This window comes from Camelina sativa, chromosome 8 (genome assembly GCF_000633955.1).
Source record: "Camelina sativa cultivar DH55 chromosome 8, Cs, whole genome shotgun sequence".
Classification (NCBI taxonomy): domain Eukaryota; kingdom Viridiplantae; phylum Streptophyta; class Magnoliopsida; order Brassicales; family Brassicaceae; genus Camelina; species Camelina sativa.
This window is the reverse complement of record NC_025692.1, coordinates 19,411,293-19,433,484: the sequence shown is the minus strand read 5'-3', so window position 1 is coordinate 19,433,484 and position 22,192 is coordinate 19,411,293. Positions and strand designations below refer to the sequence as shown.

General features: G+C 37.7%; 2 protein-coding genes across 2 annotated transcripts; both read left to right on the top strand.

Moving 5' to 3' along the window:
• Positions 556-1,183, top strand: LOC104707545 (lipid transfer protein EARLI 1-like). The gene has a single exon (XM_010423920.2). It carries the CDS (start codon positions 630-632, stop codon positions 1,035-1,037), a length of 408 nt encoding a protein of 135 aa, XP_010422222.1. The 5' UTR covers positions 556-629; the 3' UTR covers positions 1,038-1,183.
• Positions 10,133-13,847, top strand: LOC104709702. The gene is made up of 8 exons (XM_010426272.1): positions 10,133-10,164; positions 10,252-11,510; positions 11,785-11,906; positions 11,991-12,112; positions 12,275-12,616; positions 12,689-12,973; positions 13,370-13,484; positions 13,545-13,847. The coding sequence occupies exons 1-8, from the start codon at positions 10,133-10,135 to the stop codon at positions 13,845-13,847; spliced, it is 2,580 nt and encodes an 859-aa protein (XP_010424574.1).

Below are 22,192 nucleotides of genomic sequence, written 5' to 3'. Positions count from 1 at the left end.
GAGAAGGCTGATTGAGGAGTTTTATTTTAATTAATGTTAGATTGAAAAAAAAACAAAAAAAAAAGAACAATTATGCATACAAGTTTTTATAATCCAAACGAGAAGGATAAAGCCAATAAAACAGTGAAAGCCAGAGTTTTTCTTGTCAGAAAGTTCCAAATTACTAATTTTCAAACAAAATCGCCAGCTAAATCACATATATGACTACACATGGGACTTATGAGTAATTATTAAACACATATGATATGCATCGCTTCTTATTTAAAGCTTGTTTTGGTAACCATGTTCAATATTGAATACAAATTGTACAAATCCATAAAATCTGTATACGCCAATTCATTTGATGCGATATTATACAACCACCACCCACGTACCCCCATGACTGAAATGAAATATATATCTTTACCACATAAGAAAACAAAGATCCATTGACTACTGTTACTTAAATGTACATTCCTTTGATAATTCCTCAAAATTATATAGTAATGACAGCTTTAATTAACAGACCAGCCCCTTACAATCCTAATATAAATAGATGATCAATCTCTTCATTTATCTTCACCACTCTCTTTAGCAACACTTCTTTCTTTAGAACTTCTTATCTAAAATAGAAATATATACTTCGAGAGATGGCTTCAAAAATGTCAGCCTCCCTTGTCATTTTTCTCACATTTAGCATCCTCTTCTTCACGTTGACCACCGCGTGTGGTGGTGGCTGCAGTCCAGTCCCTAAACCCAAGCCTAAGCCAAAGCCTACTCCCAGCCATTCCTCCACTGGAAGCTGCCCAAGAGACACTCTCAAGCTCGGTGTTTGCGCCAATGTCCTCAAGGATCTTCTCAAAATCGAGTTAGGCACACCACCAGTCAAGCCTTGCTGCTCGCTCCTCAACGGTTTGGTTGATCTTGAGGCCGCAGCTTGTCTCTGCACAGCCCTAAAGGCTAATGTTTTAGGCATTAATCTTAATGTTCCTATCTCTCTTAGCCTTCTTCTCAATGTTTGTGGCAAGAAGGTCCCTTCTGGCTTTGTATGTGCTTAATTGATTCTCTATCCAGTATCCACCCTTTGATTGGTTATAATGTTTTTATCTTTTTTTCGATGTTTTTTTTAATCTCTGATTAAGATTCTTTGAATTCTCCTATTTTCAGTTTTTAATTGAATAAATGTTGATTCTACTTGTTTTGATGTATCTATAGCAAATCAATTTGTTCATTCACATTATTAAAGTTAATAATCAGCCTATTGTTTCCGCTTTTATCCTTAAAGAATCATGTGATCCAAAGAGCATGCTGACCTAATATATCTATCTAAATACATCAATTAGATTAATGTAACCCTGGAATTTTAATTTTATGAGAATTAACAATTATATAGCGACATCTTGTTAAATTTTCATCCATTACGTCTGATGGGTTGGATAATTGAGCGGAATAGCCACGAAAATGCTCTAATTTCTACGTGATTAACTTGTGGCTAAGTAGCCATGAAATTAAGTAGCTAAGTAACAATATAATATAGCGACATCTAGTAGGCATTTTCTGTTTTACTTTAGTAGCTAATTCGTGACCAGCTTATGTTAGTCACGATTTTTTGTGGCAAAAGCGTGACTATGCGTTTGCAAACTCATAGTTTTAAGATGAGGGTCTTTGGCTCTAGCATCTAAGTCTCTTATATTAGAATCGTACATTTTTTAACTTAGAAACCAATTATTAATAAATCTATCCATATTCCTTAAATACTAATATATAACTTAAAACTAAAATGATAGTATACAAAAAATATAGATTAACTGATTAATCCGTGACAGTAGGCCACTAAAAAAAACAGTAAAGCACGCTCCCAGACATGACTATTGAGGACACTCTCCCAACCTCACCTTCCGACGTCGGTGAACTTTTTGCTCACAGGCGTCGGGATCCAATCGTCTCTTCATCTGCTCAGTTCTTCTCTGGCCCTCTTTGTTTGCTTTATTTCAAGTCTTTTCTTCAATTTTCCCCCTTTTTTAAATTTTATCAAACCCTACTAAAAATTTCTCCCGATCCAAACTATGACCATCACATGCTCCCTCCGTGCTTCCACTCTCCGGAGAATCTCTGTTCGGAAATCTCGGGAAGCCAATCGATTCATCCCTCTCTACGGCAATCCATCGTGGATCTAGGATTTTCCCCAGTGGACTTAGATCTCATCGTCGAATTAAACCGAAGGCACCAGTTGTTCCCACCGCTCTATCACTCACCAGAGATACTTTCTTCTCTGTTTTTCCCGGGCAACTATCACAGTCTCTGCTCATCTTGGCAATCGGTTCAAAATCTAGTATTTTCCCCAGTGGACTTCGATATCAATGACGACCCCTGCCGCGGCCACCAATTATCCCCGCCGAGCACTCACTCACCGGAGAACACCCCTGCACCGCAGCAATCTCCGCTAAACTCGGGCGGCCGACAGAACCAATTCCCATGGTGCTTCTCTCTAGGGAACCTAGGGTTTTCCAAGATAGGCCCATTAGCCCAAAATCGATCTAAACTAATATGCTCTTCTCGAGATGGGGAAATTAGTAAGCCGAGGCCCTCTGTAACACTATCCATGTCGTAGCAGTGTCAAACTATGTTTGTTTGCCCGCTACTCAATGGTCGAAGACTCCATTGGAGAAAGGTAATAACATTGTTGCTCTGGCTGTTCATGATTTGTCATCGGAACCTGGCTTTAGTTGATTCTAGGGGATTGAATTTGGTCTTTAAAAGCATTCGCGTATATGGTCTTTGCTCCTTGAATGTTTCTAGCAAAAGTGGCATGTTGTATCTTGAACGCTTTATGTTCACTAACGGCTACCAACCAAGCTGGTCATCTGATGACCTTAAGCATCGCCTCCTAACCACTTCCTTCACATGAATTCAAGCTGCATCTCCTGTTGTTCCTCAGAATGATCCAAACCCTATACTTTGGATATTAAAGCAACCCCTATCTGACTACAACAACATAGTCACCTGATTCCTTGTTGTGCTGTTACTGCGGATACCTTTCGTCCCGGTGAACACCAACACACTGAATCTTCTCTCAACGTCACAGTTTCTAATGACCATGACTACTAATCCGTCCTTTGAAGCTCTCGAGGATGGCCTCTCGATTTTCCATGATCTCACATGTGCCTTAAGGCTCCCAATCTTTTGGTCTCATAGCTCTCTTGGATATAAAATCGATGATCTCTTCTTTACTTCTTTTTGGCATTGGGGATTTCCTTTTATTGTAATGTCTCAAACTTTTTGCAATTTGCTCCTTCTCTGTACTGGCACTGTTGTTACATATTGAATGAATGAAGGCAATTGTTTGACAAAAAAAAAACTGATTAATCCATCAATGACCAAATTGATTTTGAACTGAAACTTGTGTTTTCTCAAAGAGAATTTTGCAAAGTACGCAAATGCCATTCTGTTTAAGGTTCGATTCATAGAAAATCAACCGTTAACTAACAAATCCCTCCGGTGAAAAGCTAGCAGAGACATCACAAAGCTTCCTACAAAATCTCGTGCCGATCAGAAACCAGACGAGACCACGATCTCAGTTACAATCCTCGATGGTCCCAACTCGCGTCTGAGAAAACGTGTCTTACGAAACTTTGACAACGATTTGATATGTCAAAACTGTTTCCTCACAAACCCTAAACGATTCTGCTCCTTCTACTTCTCTCTAAGATAAAGCTTTGTTGATCTCTTTCTCTTTTCCTTCACACCAAATCGACCAAGGCTCTCTCTCTCTCTCTTTCTCTCAGACTCCAGTGTCGACAATCCACAAAAAGGTGAAGGAGGCGTCACTTTTAGAAAAACTACTAGGGCTGTTGGTTTAATTAGATCAAACCAGAATTTAATTAAACCGAATTAGATTAAAATCCACTACGACAAATATGAGTATTGATAGCATATTATAATAGCACAATTTATGTAACTGCTATTAAAAGTGTAATGAGAGTTTGTCAAATATACTCATAGCATTGCACTAATGCTATGCCTAAAAATCAATAAGCGCGAACTGAAAAAACCTGATTCCGCCTTAATTTTATGAGCAAGCGCCAACACTTAGAAAATAAAAATACATTTTGGCGGTCTATGAACAAAACCATTACATTTCATAGCACTAGGAAAAAAAAGACAAAATAAAGAAGGCAAAAATAAAAGACAAAACCTTCGAGTTCTCTGTCGACTCGTTTGCTCACCATCTCCGCGGACTCCTTTGCTCGCCGTTTCCGGAGATTCCATTGCTCGCCATCTCCGTCAACGTCGAGTTCATCTTCTGCATCTCTCGCCATCTCCGCCGACTCCATTGCTCGCCATCTCGATTCGATCTGTCTCACTCTCTTAATGCGCATCAGCTCTCCTGAGATCTGATTTCAATCCAAGATTTTCAAGGTCTTCAGGTGAGTTTAAAGTGAGTCCATAGTAGCAATACACAACAGTGTGTTTTGTTGGTTGTTGTATTTGGACAATAATTACAGCTTCTTGTTAACAGGTGTGGGTTCTCAGATTGTGGGGGAAGAATACAATCACTATAGAGGTTAGACACATCTATCGATTTATTGGCCTTTTGTATCCTTTTGTAGTTGCAGTGTCTTAGTGATTGATTGTAGAAAATATGCTTAAATTGTAGTCATTGTTGCTTGTATCCTATACCGTTTGAACTGTGCTAAGGGAAACTAGGATTTTTAAGAAAAATGTTGGACAAGGCATGGGTGCATTTATGCAGGTAAGTATAATTGTTAAAAGTGTTTTGTTTATGCATTTGGACTAGTGTTGTGGTACTTATGTCTTTTTCTTATATTTTTCTCTTACATGAACTCAAGAGTTGATTCTGCATATGAGAGTGGTGCTCGATGTTTTGTTGAAGCTGTTAGTGCCAAATTAGTAGTTAATGGAAAGATAATTTGTCTGTGCGCCGGATGCCGCAATTTAGAGCGCCATACATGCAACGAGGTTGTGTTTCATTTAGTTATAAATGGAATGGATGAGGCTTACAAGAGACGTACTGATTGGTTTCACCATGGAGAAGATAACTCTGTTGGTTTAGTAAAAGGTCAAGATAGGGTGTGGAATGCTGAGATTCTGGGTTTATACGAAGCTGCTAAATGGTCTGATGTAGATTTAGCTTGTAAGGGTGCAGATTTATGTGAGGCTGCTGAGGGTGAGGATAGGCAAGAAGATGAGTTTTTAGCAAAACTTGCAGAAGCTGAAATGCCATTATATCCAACGTGTGTGAATCATAGCAAGCTATCAGCTACAGTTACACTGTGTCAGATTAAAACTCAGAATGGCTGGATAGACAAGAGCTTTGATGATTTACTGGAAACTTTACCAAAAATGTTACCTGAAGAAAATGTCCTGCACACATCAACCTATGGCGTAAAGAAGTTTCTGAAATCTTTTGATATGGGATATCAAAAGATTCATGCTTGTGTGAACGACTATTGCTTATTCATAAAGATGCTGAAGAAGGTTGACACTTGTCCAAAATGCAAGTCTTCAAGATGGAAGACCAATATGCACACTGGGGAAGTCAAGAAGGGTGTTCCACAGAAGGTTTTGAGGTAGTTTCCTATAATCCCTCGTCTGAAAAGGATGTTCAGATTGGAGAAAGTGGTTGCGGATTTGAGATGGCATTTCAATAACAAGAGCACTGACGGAAAATTGCGCCATCCAGTAGACTCACTGACATGGAAGTCAATGAATGACAAGTATCCTTCTTTCGCAGCTGAGGAGAGGAACTTGCGACTGGGGCTCTCTACTGATGGGTTTAACCCCTTCAACATGAAGAACAACCGATACAGTAGTTGGCCTTTGTTGCTGGTTAATTATAACATGGCTCCTGACTTATGTATGAAGGAGCAAAACATCATGCTTAGTTTCTTGATTCTGGGACCGCACCAACCTGGTAATAGTATAGATGTTTACTTAGAACCTCTTATAGAAGATTTAAATCATTTGTAGTCTAAAGGCGAGATAACTTACGATGCATTTAGTAAAACAACTTTTACGTTGAGGGCAATGCTCCTTTGGACCATAAGTGATTTCCCAGCATATGGAAATCTTGCTGGTTGTAAAGTAAAAGGTAAGATGGGTTGTCCTATATGTGGGAAGCACACAGATAGTTTGTGGCTGAGTCATAGTAGGAAGCATGTATATATATGCCAACGAAAAAGTTTGTCTCCGTTACATAGTTTTCGAGGAAAGAAGAGTTGGTTTGATGGTAAAGGAGAGCATGGAACAAAGGGAAGGATACTCACGGGTAAAAATATTTCCTTACTACTGAGAAACGACAAGAATGATTTTGGTAATAGAAAAGAGACTGGGAAAAAGAGATCTAGAGCTGCTTGTGACATACCATCTGATATCGAAGATGAATACAGTGCATCTGATGATGAAGAAGAAGACTTAGCAGAAAAAGATGAAGAGGAGTTATCTAGATGGAAGAAAAGATCAATATTCTTCACGTTGCCTTATTGGGAGGTATGTAAAATACTTACAACTGACTTTCAACTGATTGCTCTATTATATGCTTTGTCTTGACAAGGTGCTCCCGGTAAGTCATAACATAGACGTGATGCATGTGAAGAGAAATGTGGCTGCAAGCTTGATTGCCACATTGTTACATTGTGGCAATTCAAAGGATGGATTAAAAGCTAGGAAGGACCTCGAAACTCTTGGTATCAGGAAAGATTTGCATTTAAAAGCTCACGGTAAAAGGACACTACTTCCCGCAGGTCCTTGGTCTTTGTCAAAGTCAAAAAAGAAAATATTCTGTAAGCGGCTCTTTGACTTTAAAGGTCCGGATGGCTATTGCTCTAACATATCTACTTGTGTATCATTAGATGAGTATAAAGTGATGGGACTCAAATATCATGATTTGATGTAGTGAAGGTGCCTAATGCCAAGGTTTGGAGGCCTAATTCTGCTATTGAGTGTATGGAGAATGCTATTGGTACCACTATAGCATGGCCTAAAAAAAAAGTTGTCATCATTTGATGTCGAGTAAGAACCGTCTGATTTTCTACTTTCGTTGTTGTGGCAAATCAGACTTGTGTTCTTTGTTTGGGATTTATGGAATTGAATCGTATGCTCATTGTTGGGAAATAACAATGTCTCTTTGGTCTAATTGATCTTGATGTTGCGCTTTGCTTTTGCACTGCACTTAAACTTAGCATTCTTGGCATCACCATCGACACTCCTATTCACCTTAACTTGGCCCTTGACGCCTGTGGACGAACCCTTCCCGATGGATTTCGCTGCCCAACATAGTTACAATGTATTCATATTTTCTATGTATGTTTTCGATCTGGTTTTGTGACTTTTCTTTAACATCCAAATTCATGCCTAAGCAATTCACGAATAAGATTAAGACTTTTATGATGATGTGATAAAAAATATAATAATTTAAAACATGATGTTATATATATTTGTTCAAAGAGAAAAAGTAATACAAAAGGAAATACTGTTTTTAAAGGAAAATGTCAATATCACATAATACTCTGGACGGTAATTATAGCTTAATTGTCTGAATCGAACTCACTACCCAAGTGTTTCTAACAGCATTTAATTAAAGAACATAATAACTTAGTAGCATAATAAAAAAATATAAATTACAAAATATAATGAACAACCCTATAAAAGAATCGGTAATTTAAAATATATGTTAAATATACTGCAAATAATTTAAAGTATCATTTATATACTGGTTGCCAAATAAATTAACTGTCAACTGATTTAAAAATGTTAACTATGATATTTCACAGTAAATAATTGACAGTTTAAAAATGTTAATGATATAGAACAATTATGCATACAAGTTTTTATAATCGAAACGAGAAGGATAAAGCCAATAAATTTAGAAAGCTAGACTTTTTCTGGTCAGAAAAAATCCAAATTACTAATTTACAAACAAAATCGTCAGCTAAATCACATGACTACACATGGGACTTATGAGTAATTATTGAACATATATGCATCGATTCTTATTTAAAGCTTGTTTTGGTAACAATGTTCAATTTTGATTTCAAATTGTGCAAAATCCATAAAATCTTTATACGCCAATTCATTTTTGTTTTTTTGAACAACTACGCCAATTCATTTGATGCGAAATTATACAACCACCACCCACGTACCCCCATGATTGAAATGAAATATATATCTTTACCACATAAGAAAACAAAGATCCATTGACTACTGTTACTTAAATGTACATTCCTTTGATAATTCCTCAAAATTATATAGTAATGACAGCTTTAATTAACAGACCAGCCCCTTACAATCCTAATATAAATAGATGATCAATCTCTTCATTTATCTTCACCACTCTCTTTAGCAACATTTCTTTCATTAGAACTTCTTATCTAAAATTGAAATATATACTTCGAGAGATGGCTTCAAAAAGCTGTCATTTTTCTCACATTTAACATCCTCTTCTTCACGTTGACCACCGCGTGTGGTGGTGGCTGCAGTCCAGTCCCTAAACCCAAGCCTAAGCCAAAGCCTACTCCCAGCCATTCCTCCACTGGAAGCTGCCCAAGAGACACTCTCAAGCTCGGTGTTTGCGCCAATGTCCTCAAGGATCTTCTCAAAATCGAGTTAGGCACACCACCAGTCAAGCCTTGCTGCTCGCTCCTCAACGGTTTGGTTGATCTTGAGGCCGCAGCTTGTCTCTGCACAGCCCTAAAGGCTAATGTTTTAGGCATTAATCTTAATGTTCCTATCTCTCTTAGCCTTCTTCTCAATGTTTGTGGCAAGAAGTTCCCTTCTGGCTTTGTATGTGCTTAATTGATTCTCTATCCAGTATCCACCCTTTGATTGGTTATAATGTTTTTATCTTTTTTTGTTGTTTTTTTTATCTCTGATTAAGATTCTTTGAATTCTCCTATTTTCAGTTGTTAATTGAATAAATGTTGATTCTACTTGTTTTGATGTATCCATAGCAAATCAATTTGTTCATTCATATTATTAAGGTTAATAATCAGCCTATTGTTTCCGCTTTTATCCTTAAAGAATCATGTGATCCAAAGAGCATGCTGACCTAATATATCTATCTAAATACATCAATTAGATTAATGTAACCTGGAATTTTAATTTTATGAAAATTAACAATATAATATAGCGACATCTTGTTAAATTTTCATCCATTACGTCTGATGGGTTTGATACATTAGAATCGTACATTTTTTAACTTAGAAACCAATTATTAAGAAATCTATCCATGTTCCTTAAATACTAATATATATCTTAAAACTAAAATGATAGTATCACTACAAGAAAAACGCTTATTAATAGCACATAAAGATAGCACGGTTTTCGTAACTGCTATGGTTGATTTTGATTATCATATAATGGTATTTTCTAAACGCAGTGATAGAAATCGGATAAGCGGGAGGCTAAAAATTAGAAACCCGCGAACACTTAGACATTTTCCCCTTTTCACTTAGACATTTCCCCATTTCTCAAAACCTAAACATTTCCCCCTTTTCACTTAGCTCGTCAAACCTGCGATTCTCTTTCTCACAGCCACTTTTTCAATTTCTTCCTTCTTAATCACTCACAATATCCATCGATTTTGGGACTGAGGCCGTGTAAACCACTCAAAGTATCAATTGATTTCGGGACTGAGACTCCAATCGAAGGTATGAAATCTCTCAATTGAATGTCGCCCCTCAATCGAATGTTATTTTGAGCTATTTATGTGTTCTCTAAATGTTTGAAAGTTTCGATTTTTAGGGTTTTGATGTGAATGTTTTGATTTTGAGGGTTTTCGAGTTTTAGCAAAATTGGAGATTGGAAAATACACAAATATTGGTTTTGAAAGTTTGGATATTTACGATTTTAGTTGTATTGTCGATTGTTTTCAGGGGATTCAAGCTACTCTTTTGGTAATTGTATTCACCCGACAGGTCAGTACAATATTGTGGCTTTCCCTCTTTTGTTTGGTGGTTGAATTATGATTCTCTTAAGTAGTACACTGTTGTGACTTTGTGTTTGTCTGGTCTTGCATATGAACTATATGCTTAGTTGTTTGTTTTGTTAAACATAGCTTTATATTTGGTGATTTGTCTTAGCTATATTTGTTTGAATTGTTGTATTAAATGTTTTACTAAGGTAAGAACATAAAATGGTGGACAAGGCATGGGTACATTTGTGCAGGTATGGAGTTTAATTTTATAGTTTGGTTTGATTGTGAGACTGTATAGTTTTAGACATAATTCGGGTTTTTAATATTCTGAAATAAAGAGCTGATCCTGCGTATGAGAGAGGTGCTTGGAGTTTTGTTCGCTCTGTGTCTGCGGCATTAGGAGACACGAACATCATTGTATGTCCATGCATCGACTGTCGTAATGTAGATCGTCATGAGATCAGTGAAGTAGTCGGCCATCTTGTAACAAGAGGAATAGATGAGATTTACAAGCTACAAACAGATTGGTATTATCATGGAGAAGTTACTTCAGGGAATCTGGGTGAAGAAAAGAAGCATCATTGGAGTGATGAAATTAATGATTTATATAGAGCTGCGGAAAATATAGATTCAGATATGGTTAGTAAGGATGACTTGGGTGAGATTGCAGATGTTGAAGACAAGAAAGAAGTTGAGTTCCTTGCTAAGCTTCGAGATGCTGAAACACCACTATATGGAAGCTGTGAAAATCATAGCAAGCTATCTGCTATTGTGTCACTTTTTAGACTGAAGACACAAAATGGATGGTCTGACAAGAGTTTCAATGATCTGCTTGAGACATTGCCTGGAATGTTGCCTGCAGATAATGTCCTCTATACATCTTTATACGAGGTGAAAATATTCTTGAAGTCGTTTGATATGGGCTATGAAAACATTCATGCTTGTGTAAATGATTGTTGTCTGTTCAGAAAGAAGTACAAGAAGCTTCAAAATTGTCCAAAATGCAATACCTCACGATGGAAGATTAACCTGCAAACTGGTGAAATAAAGAAAGGTGTCCCTCAGAAAGCTTTGCGGTATTTTCCGATCATCCCACGGTTAAAAAGAATGTTCAGATCGGAGGAAATGGCAAAGGATCTAAGATGGCATTTTAATCACAAGAGCAGTGATGGAAAACTGCGTCACCCTGTAGATTCTGTGACGTGGGATCAAATGAATGATAAATATCCAGTTTTTGCTGCTGAAGAAAGGAATATAAGGCTTGGACTTTCCAAAGATGGATTTAATCCATTCGACATGAACAATAATAGGTATAGTTGTTGGCCTGTTCTGTTAGTAAATTATAATTTGCCTCCTCACCTATGTATGAAGAAAGAAAACATCATGCTTACTCTACTTATTCCTGGTCCACAACAGCCTGGAAATAGTACTGATATATACTTAGAACCCCTTATTGATGATATGTGTCATCTCTGGAACAAGGGAGAGTTAGCATATGATGCCTATAGTAAAACTAATTTTACTTTAAAGGCAATGCTTCTTTGGACCATTAGTGATTTTCCTACATATGGAAATCTTATTGGATGTAAAGTGAAGGGTAAAATGGGATGCCCTGTGTGTGGGAAACACACAGATAGTACTTGGTTGAAGTTCTGCAGAAAGCATGTATATATATGTCATAAAAAGGATTTGCCACCAATACACAGATTGAGACAAGAAGTCATGGTTTGATGGAAAACTTGAACATGGGAGAAAACGTCGGGTATTATCAGGTCTAGATATATCCAGAATTCTGAAAAATTTCAGAAATGATTTTGGAATTGCTAAGAAATCTAGTAGGAAGAGAAAAAATCATGATTGAGTTGGGTTAGAATCTAATGGTGAGGATGTAACTAGTGAATCAGAGGAGGATGAGGAAGAAGTTGAAATAGACGAGGATGAGTTATCAAGATGGAAGAAACGGTCAATATTTTTCAGTCTGCCGTATTGGGAGGTATGACCAAATGTTACATCTTGTAATCAATATTTTCTATTTAACTTGTATTGAACTCTGACATTGATAGTTTTTTCTTCTCAGGAACTACCAGTACGACATAATTTGGATGTAATGCATGTAGAGAAAAATGTGGCTTCAAGTACTGTATCTACATTGTTACATTGTGGAAAATCAAAGGATGGTCTGAATGCTCGTAAGGATTTGTAAGTGCTTGGTATTAGGAAAGATTTGCATCCTAGGATCCATTGAAAAAGAACATACCTTCCGGCAGCACCTTGGTCTTTATCCAAGACAGAGAAAAAAATATTTTGTAAGTGTCTTATTGGATTTAAAGGTCCTAATGGGTATTGTTCAAATATATCAAGGGGAGTTTCACTAGAGGACTGCAAGATTATTGGACTCAAATCACATGATTATCATGTGTTGATGCAGCAACTTCTTCCAGTTGCAATTAGAGGTCTATTACCTAAAGGTCCCAGGATTGCAATTTCAAGGATATGCACATTCTTCAACCATTTATGTCAGCGAGTTATTGATAGGGAACAACTGTTGGTAATGGAAAAAGATATTGTGGAAACTCTCTGCATGTTTGAACGGTTTTTTCCTCCAAGCTTCTTCGATATTATGGTGCACTTGATAGTTCATCTTGGAAGGGAAGCTAGACTTGGTGGACCTGTCCATTTTAGATGGATGTACCCATTTGAAAGGTTAGTATACTATTTTGTGATGTTGTTACAAATTTCTTATGTGATGTTGCTTATCTTACTTGTTTTGCATAGGTACATGAAAGTTCTAAAAGATTTTGTAAGAAACCCAGCAACACCAGAAGGGTGTATAGCTGAGTCTTACCTTGCAGAAGAATGCATGCAGTTTTGCAATAACTTTCTGAAAAAGACCACCAACGTTGAGGCAAAACCAGAAAGAAATATTGAGTATGAGAACAAGTCTATTCTAGTGGGTCGTCCAATCTTTGCAGCTACACCAATTACTCTTACGGAAATGGACATGAAAATAGCACATGTGGTTGTCATTCACAATATGGCTATTGTAGATCCTTTTGTAGAGTAAGTATCTCTGCAATATACTTTAAATTATTAAATAATTAAGAGTACATGAATATATACTGATGCACGCTTTTTAATGATTCTGAAGCATGCACTTACAATATCTCCAAGACACAAATGCAAGATGCAGACGTTATGCAACATTTTTATGGAGTTTGCATAATCAGAAATTTGCATCTTGGTTGAAAGAGGAGGCATTTTTAAATTGAGCTTATGTTGTTTATGGGATTTCTAGTTTACAACTCGTTATGTGTTTGACTTATTTGTTTAATTTTGGTAGGTTTCTATGGATTCTAAAGTACATAAAGAAACACTTAAGTGATTTGCCTATGGTCCACGTTGTACTGCAAGATCATATACTGGTTATATAGTGAATGGACAACGGTTTCATACTAGCTCAGTTGATAGGCAAACTCAGAACAGTGGAGTTTTTTATGAGGCAATTGCCATGTGTAGATCCAGTGCAAAAGATACTGCACATGTCGCTGATTGGGTTTCATACTACAGAACAGTTAGTGATATTATTCTGTTAGATTATCATGCGTTATGTGTTCCTTTATTCCGATGTTAGTGGGCAGTTAGAGGTAATGGAGTAAAAGTAGAAGATGGGTTCACGCTTGTTAACCTGAATCAGAGTCAGGTCTCCTTTCTAAAGGATCCTTATATATTAGCCTCTCAAGCCAAACAAATATTTTATTCAAGAGACAATGAATCATCCAATTGGTATGTTGTTATGAGGGGTCCATCAAGAAGATATAGTGAGGAAGATGTTGAAGATGCAGATCTTGGATTATTGCCATCAGTTGCGGATATTGATGTTGACATGGAGGAAGCTCAAAATGCTAGGACTGATTGTGAAGGCATATATGTGTGAATACTTCTTTGTCTGATTTATATATGCTTTAAGTCTATGCTTTAATTCTATGCTTTGTCTGTTTTATATGCTTTAAGTCTATGCTTTAATTCTATATGCTTGGTCTGTTTTATATGCTTTAAGTCTATGCTTTAATTCTATATGCTTGGTCTGTTTTATATGTTTTAAGTCTATGCTTTAATTCAGCGTGTTCATTGTCATTTCAGGTGAATTAATATGGCCCCAAATAAGAAGACAAAAGGAAAAAAGAAGAAGGTTGAGGACAATGACGAGCCAGAGTTTGTTTGTACTGTCGAACCTAAAAGTTTAGAACCAGATGGACAGACAGATCTGCAATCACAACATATGGAAGGACCAGATCATGAAGTGAACAAGGAACAACCTGACGAACAGGTTGTTGCGGGATTGAATGAGGAAGAACCTGAAGGTGAGGTTGATGCGGGATTGAATGAGGAAGAACCTGAAGGTGGGGTTGAATTATCTGGAGAGCATGATTGTAGGCCTAAGAAAAAACAGAGAGGACTAACAAGGATGAAATACATAGCTAAGGATCCCAATACTCAGGAACATTTTCAATTCACTGAAATGGGAGAGCCTTATGGTCGGGGGTCGGTTAAGCTGTCATCATACTTAGGTACATTGGTAAGAGAGCATGTACCTATCATTATTGAAGGCTCAAGGAAAGTAAGTGAAGAACTGAGAACGGTTTTATGGAAATCAGTTCAGGTATCGTTGTCGTTATATTTTTAACTCGTTATTATATTTATCTTAAAAACTCCATGTCTATGAAATGGGATGTTTTTAAATGAATGCAGGCAAGGTTCGATGTCGATGAGGACTATCAAAAGGTTGCATTGCAAAAGCAAATGGGATGTATATGGAGAGCATATAAAGCACGAATTGTTCAAAAGATTAATAATACAGCTAAGACAAACCAACAAAGGATGAATCTACGCCCAAAAAACATTTCTCCAACAGAATGGCGCAAATTTGTCAAATTCAAAACAAGTCAAGCCTTTAAGGTATTACCTTGTGTTAACGTATATTAATTACATAGTAGACTATTAACATTCTTATGGTAGGTCGTGAGTGATCAATATAAGAAACGAAGGAGCATGCAGATTCCTCATACTTGTAGCCGTAAAGGGATGGTTAGACTCGCTGAAGAAATGGTAAGTTTTTAATAACATTTATAATATTGCTTATATTACTATTCATAACACCCTATTCGTTTGATACATAGAAAGATGAAAGCTCAGATCCATCTGAAGTCACAAGACTAAAGGTGTGGGTCAAGTCGCGTACCAAGAAAGATGGTACACCCGGGAATACAAATGCAACGGCAAAGTTTGTAAGTTGTCGAGTTTTATTTAAATGATTTATGCATTTTGGATTTACTACATGTCGTATGTTTTCAATTTGTTTTTATGTCTTTATTTGTAGAGAAAAGCAGTTGAACTAGTTGATACCCAGCCTCAATCGAATTCAACAAATCCTAAAGATGATCTCCTTTCACAACTACTAGGCACGAATAATCCTGGGAGGCTAAGGGCAATGGGGAGAGGCATGAGTATGTCCAAGTTAGCGTGTTTCCAAGTTAAGAACAAGAATATGGCTGAAATGCAAGCGAAACAAGTTCTATTGCTACAAACAGTAAAAGAACTACGAGAGGAGATTGCCGAAATTAAAAAAAAAGTAAGCAAAAATTTTACACTTACAACTACGACTACCATATATTTGTTTATTTCAATACCTACTTTAATCATTAAAACACATTACAGAAACACGAGCCTGAAGTCGGTGAGAACTCAGCTGCAAGAGTAAGTACTTCATGAGGATTTTACATTGTATTTCAAACTTTTCTGCATCCGACTCATGAATCTGATAATTTTTTTTTGTAGACTGTTTACAGAAGAAAATCCCAACCAAAATGTGTGTTGGCTGATTGGGCTGGTACTGATGAAAATGTTGCTGAGGGTCTTGTTCTTTCAACAGATCCAACTGACTTTGTTAATGACATCCCTTTAGGCCCTAATCATGTTAAAGTTTTGGTTGAAACGGCTATCAAACCATATGCGTATCTATGGAGACCTGCAATTAATGTGTTCAACATTGAGCAAGCTGTTGGGTTACTAATAGCATGGCCTGACCATAAATGTGTTATTTTGGATCAGGGGATCGAAACGGATGAAGACATTGCGCCTAAGGTATAGTCTCATATGTCTAAGAACATTAGTTATACTTAATAAGTTTGATTACCTTTGCATTTTTCCTTTTTTTGCTTATCAAAATGAGGATTTTATATGCATGTGTTTGACAGAGCCCAACCACAAACCCATCGAACAAATGCAAACTCTTGCATTTGTCTAAAAAGGATGAAGTAGTTGCTGAAGGCCGTTGGCAATCTCAAGATCCAAAAGCATTGGTTAATGGACTTCTTCTCGGACCACATGCTGTTAAAGTATTTGTGGATGTCTTATTACAACCTGATACATTTCTATGGAGGCCTACAATCGAAACAAAATACTTAGTGGATATGTCTTTTGTTGCATGGCCGGCTCATGCAGTTGTATTTGAAAATACCTCAAATGCATCTAGCCAAAAATCTGCAATGCATACTTCTACCACAATTGATCAAGACGAAGGTGTAAAGTCTCATGCAACTGTTCCAGATGTCCGTCCACATAAATCTCCTATGAAGAAAAATAAACAACCGGCAAAATCCCCAGTTAGGAAATCTGAGGTAATTTTTCTTTGTTTTAGATGATCTGAAACTGATATAGTTTACTCTATGACCTTTAGTAATAACTTGTATTTTGCAGCGACACAATCCACCTATAGTTGTTAAAGAAAATCAGAAGTGCAAGCTGATGGATGTAACAGGATTGAAGCGGGTTGTTGCCGAAGGACGCTGGGCTTCAAACAACCCTGATCAAACTGTCCACTTTGTTCCCTTGGGGAAAAATGCAGTTAGAGTTTGGGTAGATATTGTGAAGGTGAACAATGCTGCAGTTTGGAGGCCATGTTCAGAAATAGAGAGTATGGAAGATGCATTAGGAACATCTATTGCATGGCCAGAAGACAAAGTCATCATGTGTTAAACATGAAGTACTTTAGTAGCTTGTTATGTTGTGTGTTTTGGATTGACTGTGACATTGTGTTGAATGCTTTTGGTTGAATGTTTTTGGTTGAATGAATGAATGGATTCAGAAAACAAACAGGCTTTTTGGTTCAATATTGTCCACTTTCAATAGCATTCATAATAATGCCATAAAAAGTACTAAATCTTTAACAGCCAAAAATAACAGTCATGAAAACACATATAATAGCATACACAGTACTGCAATAAATACCAATATAGCAGAAAACAATTATGCCATAACATAACTTATTACAGCACACAAAATCCTGCTATATATTTACGGATTATGAAAAAATATTAAAGCTATGGAAGAAGTTACTATATTATAACGTAATAAAAAACTGCAATGGTAGACGGAACCTATCATAGCATACAATAAAAAACGCTATACTATATGTCAGACCTAAGATAGCTGTCGAGAACATAACATTTATGAAAACGCCGTCAAACATCTATTATAGCGTTAATCGTGTGCTATTAATAAGCGTTTTTCTTGTAGTGTATACAAAAAATTTAGATTAACTGATTAATCCATCAATGACCAAATTGATTTTGAACTGAAACTTATGTTATCTCAAAGAGAATTGTGCAAAATACGCAAATGCCATTTTGTTTTAGGTTCGATTCATAGAAAATCAACTGTTAACTAATAAATCCCTACGGTGAAAAGCTGGCCAGAGACATCACAAAGCTTCCCACAAAATCTCGTGCCGATCAGAAACCAGACGAGACTATGATCTTTGTTACAATCCTCGATGGTCCTAACTCTTGTCTGAGAAAACGTGTCTCACGAAACTTTGACAACAATTTGATATGTCGAAACTGTTTCCTCAAAAACCCTAACGATTCTGCTCCTTCTACTTCTCCTTAAGATAAAGTGTTGTTGATCTCTTTCTCTTCTCCTTCACACCAAACCGACCAAGGCTCACTCTCTCTCTTTCTCTTAGAATCCAGTGTCGACAATCCACAAAAAGGAGAAGGAGGCATTACTTTTAGAAAGACTACTAGGGTTGTTGGTTTACTTAGATCAAACCAGAATTTAATTAAACTGAAATAAATTAAAATCTACTCTTTTGCTTTAACCAATACAACCCAAAATATAATCCCGGAACACGGATGTTCCAATTCTCTCCCACCTACAAGGATTCATCTTCGAATCCCGCAACACCGTCCATCCGCTAATGACCTCTGTGCTACCGTCACCACGGCCGCAAATCCTCCGAGCGGACTGAACAACGTCAGTCATGGTTTCCCCATGCAACTGTCGCAAAGACCCGTACACTCCCGTGACCCAACGGTCCTGAAAACCCTGACCCCACTGGTCAGCACAACCCAAAACCCGATATCACTCCTGACCTCCGAGGTCTACATCCAGTCACTATGCTCATATCCATGTCCTAGACATTTTTGCTCCCTCACTCATACATTCTCAGGTCGCAACCTCCGAACAGCACCGCCTGATCTCTGAGACCGTCGTCCTCGAGCCATACCGTCTGACTCTTGGATCGTCACCCTTGAGATCTCGGTACCAGAAGAACTACTCATCTCCTCCGGGGAACTAAATATCTCCTCTGCCGCTCTCGGAGTCGCAACCCCTCAAGCCTGCGGTGCACCAGGGGGACTAATCATCCCCTCAAGAGAACTAAGCATCTCCTCTGGAGAACTACTCATCTCTCCTGGAGAACTAATCATCTCTCCGTGAGCAAACAAGTCATAACGTCTATAAGCATCTCCCGACCAGAACTACCTCATGTGGTTTGCGTAAAACATCGCAATGTCCTACCAACCACCATATTCCCTCACCGGAATATCACCACCACCATGACCAATCTTCAGGCCAATTCTAAAACATCCCAACCACTCGGGTGTTTACACACGTCCTTTCCAAAAATAGACAACTTTTTCTAACTATTCAAAGAACTTTCTATTTTTGCAACTGCACTTTCAAAAAATAGCAAAGCTCTAACTCCCATAAAACTTTCAACTTTTAGAAACTTTCAATTTACTGAAACTTTCCATTTCCAGAATCGCATAATCCCTTATCCATTCCACATAAAGATTCCATAAGAACTAATCATCTTATTAAATCCTCTCCAACAACATTGTCAGTCCCAATCTTAACTTTTCGGAAACCTATTTCCAACACATCTACTTTCACAAATCACCGCCAATAGTACTTCCCAATACCGGCGTGATCCCCTACTTTCCAACAACTTGTCAATAGCCAACTGCACTTCCCGAGGCGTACTTCTAATATGGTTCCAACAACAAAATAACATAAACACAACACAAAAACCGAGACCCTAGATCATCCTCCTCCTCATCGCCATGATTCCATGCTACACATGCATTACCTTCACCACAAACACAATGAGATGCGTGAGTATTACCAGAAATACCCATTGAGGCGATTGTCCCATCTACAAGCTATACACACAAGCAAATCAAGAGTACAACTACAAATAAAACATAACAAACTAGTCATTGAACAGATCACCCAATAACACATTCACCACACCTACACATCATCACACACAACAAGTCATGAGCGGCTCAACAAGCTCCAACGCTGGGGCAAGGCAAGGGACAAGGCATACAAGTCCCTCAAGACAACTATTACGCACTTCATGAGTAAGTTTAGTTGCACTTCTCACAACACTGCTATCCCAATGCCCTCCCAAGATGTCATGCCAATACAGGGACATTTGTCTACACGTCTTGAGCCAACTCGCCGAGCACTTCACTCTCCAGCACGCCGGTCTGCTTACACGCCACGGACGCAGCGACCCTCTCCAGCTCGACCTCGACACTCTTCTCATGAGCCCCAGGAGAAAGCGAGAAGGTTGTTAAAGAAAGCCAAGAAGGGAACTTCATCAAGTCGCCCAGTCGAGCATCAACAAGGAGGTCCTTCTAAGCACCTACCTGAACCAGTGGTTGAGCAGCAACATGAGTCTCAGATCGAATATCAGACTATACCAGCGACTGAGGAGCAGAATGAGAATCAAGGTGACTTTCAGCCTACTGAGGTTGTTGTGCTAGTATCGGACCACGGTGAGTCTCGGGTCAACGACATACAGTGCGACGACCAGCAGAACATTGATCAGAACACGCAAACGGTTGAGCAGCATGTCGACCAAGCAGTTGAGGCCACTCCTACGCATCCTGAACAAGGCGAGGGACAAAGTCAGTACCACGCTCCTCCTTGGGCGAGCACCGAGTCCTTCTTCTACTACTGAGGTACTCCTACCATTCCTTTGTAAATACCATCTCATCCTTGCATTTTTGTTGTAATTCTCAAATCCTTCTTCAAATTTCTCTTACACAAGGGACTGTGTAATTTAAGTTTGGGGGAGGGTTTGAGATGATGTATCTGATGATGTTTTCTGTGATTCTTATTTCAAATTTTTTCATCATATCATGTTTGAGTATGTATTCATCTATTTGCATAGAAAAACCATAAAATTTTGAAAAATTTTCGAAAATTTCCACACTAAAAAAGAGTGTTCATATAGTTTGCATTTGCATATTAAGATTGAGTCTAGTGTTATTCATATAGGGCTGTTGCATTTAGCATAGGGGTTGATGATGATTGTAACCTTGTTATCAAGCTGAATTCAATAGGATAGGATCAAGGCCTTTGTTATTAGTTCTTTGATGCATATTGATTGAACTTGAAATGTAAGACTGAACCAGGCTTTGAATTCTCGAAATTGCATTCTAGTCTTGATTGAAACATGGTTTGAATTGACATCATTCCCTATCTATATGAACCTAATTCTGACTTGCAATTATCCTGCTATGCATTGAAGTTGAACTCATGGATACTATATACATACTTGGATTATCTTTCTCCTTTTTACCACCCTTGTTAATCCAAGTAGCTGATTCCCATCTTTGGAACAGTTTCCCGCACCCTTAACCAACCGTTCTTTCAAGCCAATTGTATTCTTGAGTGTGAGGCCTTTTCCGAGTTGAGCTTGTTAGAAAGTGTTAGGTTTTAGCCGACAAGAGTAAGATCCTGTGTAGTTCTAGTTTGCATTTTCTGGACTAGTAGGACTAGGTGAGAACTCGATTTTGCGTTTTGGGATTGGATTTGTACTGAAAAGAGAAAGAGTAAAAGAGAAAGAAAAAAGGTAAAGAGTCTTTAGGAAGGGAATGTGTTTTCAAGTTTTACAAGTCTAGTAACGGATGTGGGTTGTGCAATGTAAAAGTGTTATTGGTTCTGGGGCATAGAAAGAAAAATTTAGACAAAGAAGAGAAAGCAATACGCTTAAGAAGTCTAGAGTTCTAAGAAGAAAAGAAAGAGAACCATAGTGATAAAAAAAGTTTCCCATCCGCTAGATTGATATGAAGTAACCTCCTCCTAAGGCTAAGTGAAAAGAATGAGAGAATGGGTTTAAAAAGAGATATCGATGAAGGGTAGAGATAGAACCAACTTCTGGGTTAGAAAGTTAGAGCTAAGTTTCTTTGGGACCTTTGGGTAGACGGGACACTGCTATTGTATGTATCAGCTGGTTTCAACTTCTAGCCTTCTCTTAAGCTCAACTCATTTTCGCGAGAGAACCCTGTTCTACATTGTTAAAACTACTTGCAAAGGAGACCATTTTTGTCTCTACCCTTTCACCGTAGAAAAATGAGTTTGATGACATTGCATAGTTTGATTCATGGTTCTTTGTTAATGAATGTTAAAGGGAATGATAGAAATGATAGCATGTGTAGATTAAGGTTCGGAATCGTTTTCAGGTTGTGATGAGCTTGTCTAAAGTTTTTAAAATAGAGTTCCTTCACCATGCATCATAGAATTAAAAACAAGGACCTTAATTCTAACTACTCTATTCAGCATGTTTTAGGTTCTGAGACCCCATCTTCAAACCTCTCTTCCATACCTTGTTCTTGATCATTTTCTTGAGGGCAAGCAAAGAATAAGTTTGGGGGAGTTGATATGTGTATATTTTACACTCTTTCATCATGCATTTCTCATTCATTTTGTTCTCTTAACTCATTGTTTTGCATTGTTTTTAGTCTCTTTTCCATAATATGCATATTTAGGTAGTCTTTGCATTAGTCTTCCATGCATCTTGCATATTGGAGTTGTTACAGGTGTTTTAGGAGATGTCCAAACCATCAAAAGCAAATAGGGAGCAGGAGAGCAGTCCAGCGACCCAACCTTCCACGTCTTTGATCGACTCGAGTGAAGATTTTA

Bases quoted from the DNA above. Each gene is read 5' to 3' on its own strand.
- LOC104707545 (XM_010423920.2), top strand. From the start codon at position 630: ATGGCTTCAAAAATGTCAGCCTCCCTTGTCATTTTTCTCACATTTAGC.
- LOC104709702 (XM_010426272.1), top strand. From the start codon at position 10,133: ATGGTGGACAAGGCATGGGTACATTTGTGCAG. The intron at 11,511-11,784 runs GTAAAATGGGAT...GAGTTGGGTTAG, and splicing joins TATTGGATGTAAAGTGAAGG to AATCTAATGGTGAGGATGTA. The intron at 12,617-12,688 runs GTTAGTATACTA...TGTTTTGCATAG, and splicing joins TGGATGTACCCATTTGAAAG to GTACATGAAAGTTCTAAAAG.